A 14,381-nucleotide genomic window follows, 5' to 3' on the forward strand; every position below is an offset into this window, starting at 1 on the left:
AAATGCCACCTATAGTGCTTAAAGACAGAAGGATCCCATCTTGCTTTTGGTATCTGTCTGAATGTCGCCTTTGGCTGGTTAGTGGAAACTGTCATTACCCAGCTTACCTGCGCAAACAATTCTGCTAAATATTTGGATTATTTCTAAAGTTCGATGAGAACGAACATTGTGTTCATTTTAAGAAAACGATGCCTGACAATATGTTATAGACAACTGTGTACGTCATTATATACACCGATATTACCAAAAATCCCAAGGGGATGATGTTGACTGATTGTGCGTTTTAGTATCATCCGCCAGGGACAACAAGAAAAATTCAGATAGGCATAAACCCAAAGCTGAATCCGTCCTTTCCTACTCCCAAAATAATTTGAAAACTGACACTGACACCGTTAGTCCGCACGAAATTGCAGATAGGAGAAAAGTGAAAGCATACTCCATTGGTCACCAGGAGCTCTTGGGAGAAGTCTCACGTCACACTCTCGAAGATGAGAACGTGAGGTGTCACAAAGCTTTTTATCAATTATTCCTGGGATGAAGTTTCACATGTGGACAAGCAAACACGTCAGAAATACCGCATCGCATCCCATTGAGCGGCAAACAACAAAGAGGTCTCCCTCGTCAAATACAGACGGCCAGTAGGGCAAGATATGTGTATGGGAAAATATCTACAAAGCAAACGGAATATACATTTTCTAAGGCACACGAATGAATGCAAGATACGTGTACTGGTAGAAGAACCAGGGAATGTATCTGCGTTGTTGAATAAACAACCCCAAGCAAGTAAGCAAGCAAACGATCCGGCAAAATATTAGTCACGTTATCGCAGTTATAGCAGTGTTATAACCATGCCTTCGATTATCACATAATATTATGCTTTGAGACAATTTTGAAATTCTCATACCGGTCAGAGTACTATATCTTGACACGCAGCTGACCAATACGTCATAGCCGACCATTAAATGCGCCACGCTGGTTTGGCCCGTTTCTTTTTTAGAGCAGGGATCAAGAATCCCATTTCTTGTTTGTGTGTGTATGTGTGTGATTCTATTAAAGTCCCTCATTTTTATTATGTAACCTCCTGCCCCGCTTTCGGTGCCTCTTCGTAAAAAAAACAAAAAAAACAAAAAAAAAACCCAACCCCCCCCCCCAAAAAAAAAAACAACTAAAGATTGTTATCTGCCCCTATCTCGCAGATACTTTGATTTTATTTTAGACATTGCATAATTATATTCACCCTTCTGTTCATATTATATTCAATTCAATTCAATTAAATTCAAACTTTCACCAGTTCCTTCAACACGATAACACATCGGATGGATCTATAATGTGCTACGGATGGATCTATAATGTGCTATAAGCATTTGAAACAATGGCATTGCCCGCAGTGAGATAAAGACAGAAAGAAAGAGAGAGAGAGGGGGTGGGGGATTGATTGAGAGTATTATTTTGTCTTTCTTACTGTCTCTTTGACTTTATATAATACCAGACACACTTTTTAAAATTGTAATGACTTTTGTGTACTATCATCACAGTAACTTGAAACATTAGAGTGACTTAATCACAATACGCGTATTGTATGGAAATTGAGCAATAATATTGTCGAAAGTAATTCACCTTCACCTGCGGCTGGGTGATGATATAAATGTGCTCTTTAGAAGACCGATTCTCAAGGAATTTGATGAAAGATGCACGGGACCGAATGCAAGTGTCGTGTGATGCAGTGGACACTTCATTAGTAGTTATTGGAATCGCTGTAATTGCTAAGTGAATAAGACTACAGGCTCTCAATCGTGAGGTACCTCTGCCAGCAGCAGCTGTTGGTCCCTTAGGCAAAACAGTTTATCCTCATCGCCAAGTCATTTGAAGGGGATTTTTAGCCCTTAGTCCTATGCTAGCTTGCTCTTAAGCTTTTAAGTGCTTCCTTTGTGGTCACGTAAGACAAGTCAAAGCCCTTCCGGAAACCCCGCTTAGAGTAGCACTTGTGTATACTGAGATAGCTTACCAGTTTCTCCACGGTTGCTTCAAACCATTACCTATTTTGGGTCTCAAACAATGCTATCAATTACGTTTGACTACTATGACTCGTCATCAAGCTTTAGAGAAAGGTATATAGTAGCATGAAAAGAAGTCAATATCAAACCATCATCATAATATAGAGTGTTTTGATGTAGATGAAGAATGACTATATGTGACGAATTTATATTTTCCAATGGTTCATCAGTTCATCAAGTAATATCACTAATCGTTTATATTATTATATTATTAGGACAGTCGATACTGAAATGAAGTTGATCAGTAATAATATATATATATATATATATATATATATATATATATATATATATATATATATATATATATATATATATATACTCACGTACTCAGCTTTATTTGGAGGGATCTAGACAGTCACACCGACACTCCTGTTCAAACATCACCTCATTTACCATAGCACCCTTGCCCCGTCCGTTTGCCCGTCAAATGGTAACCGGTCATTGCATTTCTATTAATATCCATAGCCGAAGGAATTGCCAATTGTTTTGAGTGGGTTGACCTGAACTCACAAACACAGGTGCAAGATTCACTGCGCTTGACTGTTTGACCTCGATTAAGGGTGGGTGGAACCCGTAAATTAGTTCGTTTTAAATCTCGTCGACTATTTCGTCCTACCAGCTACCAGGGGTCACCTATCTTTATTCAGTGGACTTGGACATAAAACATCCAGAGAATCTTCAGTCGATGTTTGACTGCCTGCCTCTGCGTTCTTGGAACAGAAGGACGACTACCTCATTGATAAGTCGGCTTTCAAATACACAAGCGACCGAGCCCATATACATTCCATCTACCATCTGAATCCTCCATTAATAAACTTCCTTCCATTTTTCCATTGTTTCAGAATTGCACATTAAAATGATAAGAGGGATTGTTGCCGTATTGCTTCGGCGAAAAGTGATGTGCATGGGTTGAATGAAAGACAACGACTTTACTTCTGCACTCCTAAAAATTACTCAGCTGAGCGACACATTGCGGCACGGCAATCTTCTTTCTGAATAGATTAGGCAATGAGATTGTTGGAAAACAAATTCCAGGATTCAAAAATAGTTTACTTCTTATGTCACTCAGCAGACTGAAAGTATCATTAATTTGTGTTCCCGTATATTGATTTGATTTCATCTGAAACCTTTCATAATGTAGTCATTTTATGGATAATTGTTTCTTGCCTTCATGTTATTTTACTCTCATTCGCTTATAATCTCACTTGTCTCCCATACTCACTTCTGCCTCCTTTTGCCAATGAGGTAGTGTACCATTGGCCAGGAAATTGAATCGAAATTGATCTCTTCACAGGCGAAGTGTTTTTTTTTTTTAATTAACTTCGTTTTCTTCTTCTCTTCTTCCTTGTCCTCCTCTTCTTTCGTTTCTTTTTTATTCATTCCCCTTCTTGCGTTTTCATTCTCTTCCTTTCACGTCCTTTTCGTACTGTTCTTCTTCATCTTCTACTGCAACAGAACTGTCACAACGGCTTGCTTTTTGTCGCAAAAATGTGGACCGTGCGCCACCTCTTGCCGATTGGTAAACAGTTCCCGAGTCCTTGATAAAATGTAGCGCATTAAATTTCAGGAGCACTCAGTGCCACGTTCCTTAAGGCCCGGTCCCACTGGCCGACGGACACAAAGCGTATGCAGAAAGGACACAGCGGACGAGCAAAATTTCGGGGATGGCTTCATCCGCTTTCATCCGCTCCAGAAATTGACAAAATTGGCGAAAATTGGCGGTAACAGAACGGAAATAGAACGGACGTGGGTAGTATGTAGCGGGGATGTTAAACGGATGTTCACCGGAAGCCTAGCGGATGAAAGCGGATGGAAGGGGATGACAGCTCCGAAGGGGTTACCGGAGATAATTGCGAAACGGACGCATAGCAGAAAAAGCGGATGCAGAGTGGATGCAGAGCGGATGCAGAGCGGATGTAGAGGGGATGCTTTCGAAATGCTTTATATACGAGATGCATACGCTTACATCCTTTCTATTAACGTGCTATTAACGATGTGCAGACGTTCCACGTACCATATCTTTCCTCCCTCTTTCCGTTTTTATCTGCAGCGGATGTGAGTTGCGAGGATGCCCAGAGGATGCAGAGAGGATGCAGCGGACGTTTAAGGGATGCCGCACGGACATACAACGTTTGTTGCTCGTATGTCGCGGATTTACATCGTACACAGCGGAAAGTTCATCCGTTCTAGAAGTTTTAAGCAGCTTAAAACTTTTTGCGCGGATGAAATCACAGTGGACGGATGCTCGATGGATAGAGCGGATGAAACACGTATGCGATGGGTACACAGCGGATTCGTAGCGTTTTCCAACGGATGGCAAGATTTTTTGTACGCTTTACATCCTCTTTGCATCCGTAAGTGCAGTGGGACCGGGCCTTTATACTCATTGCTTGACAGCGTCGTCTGTGAATTTTGGGCTAACACTGATTCAGTGCAACTGGATCCACGCTGTAACTTACATAATTATAATGAAGGGAATGTCTTGAAAAAGAATACACATAAACATTTCAACCGATATGGTAGAAGAAATTATATTAAAAAATAGACAAACAACACACCAGTTTACATGCACGTTGGATGAATGAAATAAACATTGAGCAAGATATAATGATCTCAATATCCCTATTAATTTCGGCGGACATGGAGTTCAAATTGCACCTTGAAATAATGATCTTGATCATGTGACTATGATGCAACAATACCTCTCGCGAAATTATGTATCACCATAAACTGATATAACACTTGAAGTGATCTTATCCAGGACAATTTAGATTCATTCAACTGTTGTCTCCAGTATGACAATCTGTGTAATCTTATCACAAAATATTTCTGGTTCTCGGTATAGCCAATGAATTAAGGACACGTGAAACTCCATGCAAATTACTTGTAATGAATTCATTTTTCAGCATTTGGATAGCAGTAAAGACTGTAAAACTATAATCATAGGCGATATGAATGATACTATTCGGCACCTCTCTTACGCGTACATGCATACCTACAACGATAAGAATATGTAGATGTGACTGCTCAGGGAAAACAATCTATTTATTGCTATGTCTATGGAATAAGACCGAAGTCGTACACTGGCCCCCATTTTCGATGTTAAACTCCCCTATTTAAAAACCTGATTGTTTTAGGCCAGAGGAATCGGTGTCTAGAAACCCCATCCTCGTGCTCATTTTAGTAGATTTCCACGCTATCCGCAGCAATCTTCCTTTTGCCTTTGAATGATGAATCGTATTTAATGCAAACGTGGCTCGAGTTTACTCCCAGTGGATCGAACAGAAGAACGCCCCCGAAAAAAAAAAAAAAGCAAACAACCATGAACAGTAGACAACCTCAACCTCCCAGGGTTAATTGGTAAATCTTTTTTTTTTCTATGCTGAAGATGAAACCCAGTACTGTTTACCTGCTGTCGCACTTCCCAGTCTTCTAGGAGCTATTTGAAATAGATTCTCCCAAATCATAGAATCATAGGCCCAGATAAAAACATGAGATGCAGATTTCGTAAGAAAGGTTATATTGCACTTGTATTTGACACCTGCGGGATTAATCACGAGACATTTACTTTAAAAATAAAATCCAAAGATATGAAACATCTTGACAATAGGATTGTTTTGTGACCGAACGTGAGAGCTGAGCGTGGGTTATCATTACTCCATGATTACATGTTTGTACTCTTTCATAATTTGTCAATAATTCTTATCCGTATTTGAAATTCTGATATCGCGGTTCGCGTAAAAAAGTTTAACAGCAAAGTCAAGGGCTATCACCGACTTACAGTATCAATTCCGTCTTTACTCAATTCATTTGACACCTTGTTCTTATTTGAACCTTTCATCTGTTTAGCTTTGCATGTAATTGGTAACACAAAACAAAGAGCCACCAATAATCCCTACCTCTTCCTGCTGGCTGGATGTCTCAAATAATACTGAAATTATAAGTCAGTTGAAATTCTAGTAGAGTATCTACGGTATGCTCTTAGCTCCTATGTTAGGAAAGTTTAAGACTATTCAAATCCTGATTGACAAATTGCCCTATATCAACGTAAATAAGCTCTTACGTGACCAGTGTTTTAGTAGTAGCCATGATAAAAGAAATCATGAGCGTACGTATTCGAGCAGTATTTGAACTACGGTACCTCCTGATCTCCGGACATGCGTCATCTCCACTAGACCACCGAGCTTCCGCCCGACAGCAAGTGCAAGGGCAATCAGTTGCAATGAAAACATCTCGACGGAAGAATTTCACAAATTTGAATAATAACGTAGTACCCGCTTTATGCTATAATGATTAGAACCAGCACTTGCTGTCGGGCAGAAGCTCGGTGGTCTAGTGGAGATGACGTAGGAGGTCGTAGGTTCGAATCCTGCTCGAGTATACGTACGCCCATGATTTCTTTTATCATGACTACTGCTAAAACACTGATCAAGTCAGTTCTTTGTTACGTCGATGGAGGGCAATTTGTCAATCAGTTGCAATAAAAGCATCTCGACTGAAGAATTTCATAAATTTGAATATGCAAATCCTATACTGAATCTATCACCACCGTATGATCAAATTGTGAATGAGTATGTAAAAGTCGTCTTTTTTTCTTTCGTTCAGTTTGAGCTATTGGTTCTATTGTTATATTGGCAAGAAGTACCGGTAGTTGTTGAATGAAAACCCTTAAAGGTATTTGCCCACATTTGTAAACCTGCAGCAATTGGTCTCATAGTTAGCATGGAGTTTGGGTATGATTGCAGTAACACCTGTGCAAAATTTCGTTCCAATTAGTCCATTACTTTCATAAAAATAAATGAAAATGCACCGTAATCCGTATGCATGCGTATAACGCTCGCTAGCTCCGGTCCACGTACATGTTACATGTACAATGTACGTAGCTATAGCCCGCGCTCGTAATTCGATTTTGGGTCGGGTTGACCCGGTTTGAAAATTGATTTTAAAACGATGATTTTCTCTCTTTTATCGAATGGTATAGACAAAGAGCGACAGGTGAGGTATGTTACTATTATAACTTGTACTTGAAGTCATATTGGACCTGTTTTATGCAGTTTTGATTTTCGTGGGTTTGCAAATGTGCGCTAGTACCTTTAAGCGACGTTCCCACTATCGTGCGTTCCGTTATACGAACGCCACGATTGGACGTTCGTAACTGATCGTGGAAGTTTTGTTGAACTCGTCTGAAATTTCACGTTTGAATACGAGGTGATGCGAGTCGATACGTGTTGGTACGCCATGATACGGTATGATGGTTACGATTGGTCTATTTCACAATGTCATATACGATCTGTCACGATCTGGTCTCCAGTTCAAATACAATCTGATAGGATTGTCCCGATTGAGTCCACGATTGGTACCGATCATTACAATCGGGATCCCCGATCTGGCACGTGCAGCTACGTTCTGATACATTCCAATACGAATAACACGAACCAACGCGGGCTGTTGAGATAAGACACGATATCTTTCACGATCGGGATCAAAAGCGACCCTCATTTAAGATGCGATTGGACCCGAATGCCGAATGGGAATATTATAGTCCGGCTGACAGTGCATTTTATTGTTTCCTTACATTTTGCAGAGTGATTAGGCCTACTCTCCACAGATGGCACGGGTTGACAGGTTTAGGTTGATGACGACGTTTTGAAAGTTTGGTTGATTTTGCTTGATTTCTTGTTTTATTTAACAATGTTTAACGTAACTGATATACACACAACAGGAAAGTAGTTCCCCTAAGCAAAATAATATCACTTTTTAACAAAAAAAAAACCAATATTATTTCATAGAGTTATTACTGCACGTATTGACAAACTTCTATGTGAAAAATAATGGAAATGGAGGGGACTGCTAAAAAGCGATCTATTAAAAAAGTGATCTATTAAGATCACTCCCATTATTTTTCACATAGAAGTTTGTCAATACGTGCAGTAATAACTCTATGAAATAAGAGTGATCTTAATAGATCACTTTTTTAATAGATCGCTTTTTAGCAGTCCCCTCCATTTCCGACCTTTTCTTTGTTATGATTCAGTCACATTTTGTCCTTGTACTTCTTCTACCAAAATATGTTTTTTGTTTCATGTAAACAAAAGACGTGTATTTAAATTTCATTTGGACATGTAAAAGTTACTTTGTACTGACTTTGTGTATATGCAATGTCATATTATATGGTTTGGCCGGAAATGAAATAAAAAATGAAATGAAATGAAATAGTCATGCACGAGTGACCTATACATGTACAACAATGGACACTTTTATAAAGTCACAAAAGTTAATTTTGTGAGGTATATGAATTATTCTGCTGAATTCTGATGAATGTTTCAGAGGTGTTGTTATTTTATCATCCATTGTGTCACCCCCTCCCCTTATTCAATATCAAGAGCACAGTTTTGTATTTCTTGCTCCATCTTTACAGCGTGCATGCTTACTCAACGAAGACATAGAATTTCCTTATGCTCTTTCGACATGGGTTGTATAATTAGATGTTGGTTGCATTATCTGATAACAATCCTAAACTGAATGGATTTTGCAGTTAATGAGAGTTGACCATAGCCAGTTTCCTCTAAAATTGTGCTCAACCAACCACAAAAACAAAAACATGAAAAGTGTCAAACAATATATGTGAATGGGTCAAACGACAATAATCATGTACAAAGCATAAGAAACAGAATACATTTGTACTTCATCCCCCCCCCCCAAAAAAAAAGAGAAATATTCTAGTATACATTTGAAAAGTAACCATTTGCCTTTGATGTGTGCTCACTCATACACGATTCAGGAAATCATTCTCATTTTTATATATACTGACGATAGTCAATACGTGCAGACATACAATTGCCATTTTAGTTTTGCTCATTTTTTTTTAGTTAAAAAAAAAGTTACCCCATTTTGATTACGGGGAATTACTCCTGTTTTGTGTGTCTGTATTATGTTAATAATAAGATATTAATGATAACATCAATCTCTATCAAAAATCTATAATACAACTTTTATTTCATGAAATTAAAAGCAAATTTATTATATGTACCTTACAAATAATGCTTATGAAATGCCACACAATCATACAATTATTTACCGTTTGGAAATGATAATCTATAGATGCAGGCTACCTCCTCCCGGAAAACAAAATATTTACAATCTGCGAGTAAAATAAAGGCAAAGGTGCAAAAATAAGCGGAAGGGAAGTGAAAAAGTCTGTCCCGATCAACATGATTAAGAAGTACGATTAGATACGATTTGCTGCGTTTTGATACGATCCCGGATAATCTGATGCGATGATCACGATCAAAAATTAATCGTGTTAATCGTAGAAAATTGTTAAACCTCAAAAAATTTCTACGATTAACGCAATTGCCACGATTGACCTCAAGATCTGATACAATCTGATACGATCTAATAAGATCACGATTGCTTCACGATTACGACCACGATTTCAATCGTGGCGCCATTCGTGAGAGTGGGAACGCCGCTTAAAAAGACGGCAAGTGTAAGGAGGGTGAAAAGGAGAATATTGGAAATATTCCGATGTAACAGATAAGTAGTTTGCATACAGTAGGTTTGTGAAATCTAATTTTGATCTGACGTTTTAAATTTCAGTACTTTCACTGTTTGATGCTGGTGCATTTCCATATTCAAAACTCTTAGATGAAGTCATAGAATTTCTTGCTTTGATTTGTGAAATGTGACTACTGTCTGAGGGACAGGGCGTTTTTTGTCTCGTACAAGAGGGGACGGTATGATTACACACCAGATTGCTGAGTGAGACTTGGGAATCGAACCCGGGTCCTTTGGATCCAAAGGCAGACGCGCTACCGACTGAGCCATATCACCGCCCTTTTTGCGCGATGATCTACAAAATACAACCAGATACCCTCACACGTCACCATGGGCAGTTCGTTACAACATTACAATAGCATAATGTGATTCGAAGGATATTATTTTTTCTTTTAATTTAATGAAAAGACACTTAATGAATACTAGCGTGCATATCAACAGATGGCTCGTCGAGCGATGACGTCAGCAAGTAATCCTATTGTTTTGTGACATAGCGTGAAGCCTCTAAGTCCGAAGACTTCCTCATTTTCGCATGATTTTAATCAAGGCTTTAGCATTCTTTGTGTTTGTCTGAAGGCAACTTGAAGGCATTACACTTTGGATATACGCTCAGACTAGAATATTCACATAACAAGTCAGAGATAGGTATTAGCTCTGACTGAGGGAACAGGGAGCCACCTCCTGTACTTGCATACCTGAGTTATTTCTGTGATGTAACGCTGCCTTTTTCCTTTTCCATGTAAGAACCGTGCAAAGCTGAGATATCATCTCAAATTTGTTTGTGTTATAATAGACCAAGACAGGAATGATATAGATTTTTTTTTTGCAGTCATTTTCGTACGCTTGTCATTTGAATTTGTAATCGTGTCATTCAAAATACGCAAAAGAGAGGGCAATGAGCAGTGATGAAGGTTGAACTTCGTTTTTCCATCATTTGATTTCATCCTTCGTTCAAACAATATGTAGCATTTACACCCTTCAAATTAGAATGCCGGTCTAGACCATTCAAATTCGTCGAAAGCGAAGGAGCGTTTTTCTTATTTCTTTCTTTTTACGGAGTTTGGAAATTTGGAGTAAAGCTTTTTTGTTTGTTCGTGAAAATACTTTATTTTCATGGCATGTACTCATTGGTAAGAGTCAGAAATGTTGGTCTCAGGAGAGAGGACTACGGTTTACCAGTAGCAAATCTCGAGCATGTAGGTCAGAAAAAAGACAAAAAAGGTCTCAACATAATTATCTGAGGAGGAATACCGTTATTGGCTAGATTCGTGTAGAATCAACGCATTAACTTGATAAGTTGATCATGCAATCGGTAGCTATCCACTGGATGAAATGCAAGGAAGAACGGTAATGTTTTCCTTCATGCCATATCAAATTCATTCTCTGTCTCCTCCAGGTACATTGGCATCTTTCGACCACTTCGTCCTCGCATGAAGAAGTCTACACTCTGCTTCATCGTCGCCTCCATCTGGATTGCTTCCATCCTCATCTCTCTGCCTACCCCGATGAAAACCCAAGTCACAATAGGGCTGAACTGCTTCACCGGTGAGATCCAGCGGCAGTGCTTCGAGTTCTGGCACAACACCAAGGCATCCAAGATCTATATCACTTTCATCACCTTGGTCGAGTTCCTGCTGCCCTTCTGCACCATGGGGGCCATCTATCTCAAAATCGCCATGCAGCTGTGGATGCACAGGACACCGCCGGGTATCCAGACAGATCGCCACCGCGAGATCACGCTAGTCCGGAAGCAGAAGACTATCCCGATGTTGATTACCGTGGTTGTCTCCTTCTTCTTCTGCTGGGCGCCTTACTATTCCTACCACCTCGCCGTCAACTTCGCCCGAGAACTCCTGGAGGCGTTCTCGGGACACCTGGCTCTCTTCTACGTGGTCGAGAGCATCGCCATGCTCAACTCGGTCATCAGCACCATCATCTATTTCCTGATGAGCCCTAGCTTCCGGGTTGAGCTTACCCTCCTCGTGCCGCGTCTCATCAGCAAGCAGTGTCTGCAGCCTGTGCGGACTAGCGACATCGAGAAGGACAAGTTCAACACACCTCTGCAGACGCATAGCATTGTCTCACAGGGTCGTAACGGATATCACCAGGTAGGGCTTGTCCGCAAAAGCTCGGAAACTGCTGAAGCTCGCATTTGATCATTACTTGCATGTCAAGTCGTGTGTTCTAGCCGAATTATTATTACATGCGACTGCATCGAGTAATGACAACATTCAGTTTTGACCTTGAAAAAAACATGGAGTCATCAATGTGCTATCAACTCTAGGTACTAGCAAGGTGGGGAAAGACAGTGATAAGTGCAGGGTCGGTCTAAAAACTAAGCTTGTTCGATCGTGAGACATTATTTCACATACAATGATCTTATGACCGCCGCACAACGCCGTCTTTGCTTTGATGGATGGTTGGAAACAAACTTGAGACCTGTCAGAAAATGACACGTATTGACCAATGTACAGACCTGCAAAAACAGTTGAATCTGATTGAAATCGAATTGCAAAGAGTGTGGGGATGACTAATTCAATATATTGTAAATGTATGCCTGCATACCTTTAACAGCATGGATGACCAGCGATGTCTACAAGTTACAAGAATTCTTGCCTTGTGTATCCTAGTTTTACTCTTTTCTATAACTGATCTGAGGATGGTGGACTGTAGAAAGATCACCATGACAGAGAGGGTAAAAGAATCCCCTGGCCTGGAGGGGAGTTTTGCAAGGGTGATATCAGCAGAAATGAGAAAGCGCTTGATTTTCAAAAGTTATGCATTCGGAATGTGCATTGGCATTTCTGATGTGATGGTGTTGAAGGAATGATCACACAGATCATAGTCTTCGAATAAGGCGAACATTTATTTATTTATGCCTTGTGTTTTGCTAACATGCTACGGGATATATGTATTATGATGCGTATGATATCTATCAATTTACTCGTTACTGCGGTGCGTATCTTTCATTTACACGTGGGTATTAAACAAAAATAATCGCAGCTTCTTCTCTCAGTCGGTTGCTTTTTTCCCTCTGTGAACATGTCTATAATCCTTCAATATCATTTCGAATGACAGAGGGATTATGCATGTATATTTCTCTGACTTTGATGTGTTACACTGATGGTTTGGAAATTATGCTAAGATTTGTGCCTACTGGACTGCCTTAGTTTCGGGTGTGTGCACTAACAAACACACACTATGTCGCGAATCAAAGCGCATGGATACGGCTGCATTGATATGTTATTGACAAAGATCAACAGCAACCGCGCAGGTGCATGGCTAAACTGTGACACAACAATCGCACCTTACTATCTATTTATTCTTCAATCATCTAGGATCGTGTGTCTTGAATAGTAAGACACAACACGGTGGATCGGTCACTGCGATCTTTCTGAAAGATATTTGTCTGGTGTTATTTTCTCTTGTTTTGTTTTGTCTCTGAGGTCATTGGGAAAACAGGTAGATAGGAGTATCTTTTGCCGAAGTGAGCTCAGATGGAGGACAAAATGATATTGTAGTGAACGGGAAATACAACAAATACTTTATTTGTGTGTTTTTTTTTTTTAATTGGTGCTACCAATGCTGCAGCGATTTGTTGTTGTTTTTTTTTTTCAAACCTACGAATATTATACCGTTATATTTACTACTTGTACTCCTACTATAGCCACTATTTCTGCAACTGCGACTACTATCGGTGATAACGATGTTAAAGTTGCTGGCTATTACTTCCACTATTGCTATCATTACTGCTACTACCACTACTGCCACTACTACTACTACTTTACTACTGCTACTTCGTAATCATCACCAATCCCAATTCTTTTACAACTGTTACCACTACTGGACCTACTATATTATTTCCTAAAGTAACATCACTTTTAAAACATAATGTATATAGAACTATGATTATTCAGGAATAATTAAAGTACTATTTCAGCCACTGGCATCATGGCTGCTAAACTCCCAATGTCAAACTACTACTAAAACCTTAACTACTGGGTATTCTTCAACTGTCACCACTATACTACTACAACTGCTACTATTATTACTACTTATATCACACTAAACTTTAACATTAATGCTATCCCAACGACTTTCGCAACCACCACGTAACTATCACTGCCAACATTATCATTATTGTTGCCCCTGAGACCTTCGCTACCATTGCTACTATTTCAGTACTACATCTTTATGTACTATACCACTACTACTACCACTATACTACTACTGCTACTGCTTCTACTACTACTACTACTACTACTACTACTACTACTATTACTACTACTACTACTACCACTACTACTACCACTGCTACTGCTACTACTGTTACTACAACTACTAAAATTACAATTAGGACTGCGACTTCTGATCTGTTCTTCTTCAGTTACTTATTATTTACCACCATTAATATCAGGGCCGGCGCAGTGTTTTCAAAAGTGTGGGGGCCCACTTCCGGGTACGTTGAAAAAAGTGTGGGGGCCCAGAGTGATGGCACCTCATGTATTCCTTTGTATGGTGCACAAAAAGTGTGGGGGCCCGAGCCCCCACGGCCCCCACGGCTGCGCCGGCCCTGAATATTGCTTTCAAGAAAATCCCCGATACCATTGCTACTAACAGCGCTATAAAAAGTTACTAATTCAACTGCTCCACGATATCAAGTGCAACAACTCCTACTAAATATGACATTGTGTTTGTCAATATTGTTACTACTCCCAACCTCAGTTACACTGCTATTACACCCTCTTTTTTTTATTTCCACATGCC

General features: G+C 39.7%; 1 protein-coding gene across 1 annotated transcript in view; it reads left to right on the forward strand.

Moving 5' to 3' along the window:
* The window catches only part of LOC140235196 (prokineticin receptor 2-like), a 28,800-nt gene extending 17,030 nt beyond the window's left edge, over window positions 1-11,770 (forward strand). The window contains exon 2 of the mRNA XM_072315229.1: window positions 11,011-11,770. Within this exon, the coding sequence (XP_072171330.1) occupies window positions 11,011-11,770 (760 nt within the window). The remainder of the gene's footprint in view (window positions 1-11,010) is intronic.
* Window positions 11,771-14,381: the final 2,611 nt, after the last annotated feature.

This window comes from Diadema setosum, chromosome 11, assembly GCF_964275005.1.
Source record: "Diadema setosum chromosome 11, eeDiaSeto1, whole genome shotgun sequence".
Classification (NCBI taxonomy): domain Eukaryota; kingdom Metazoa; phylum Echinodermata; class Echinoidea; order Diadematoida; family Diadematidae; genus Diadema; species Diadema setosum.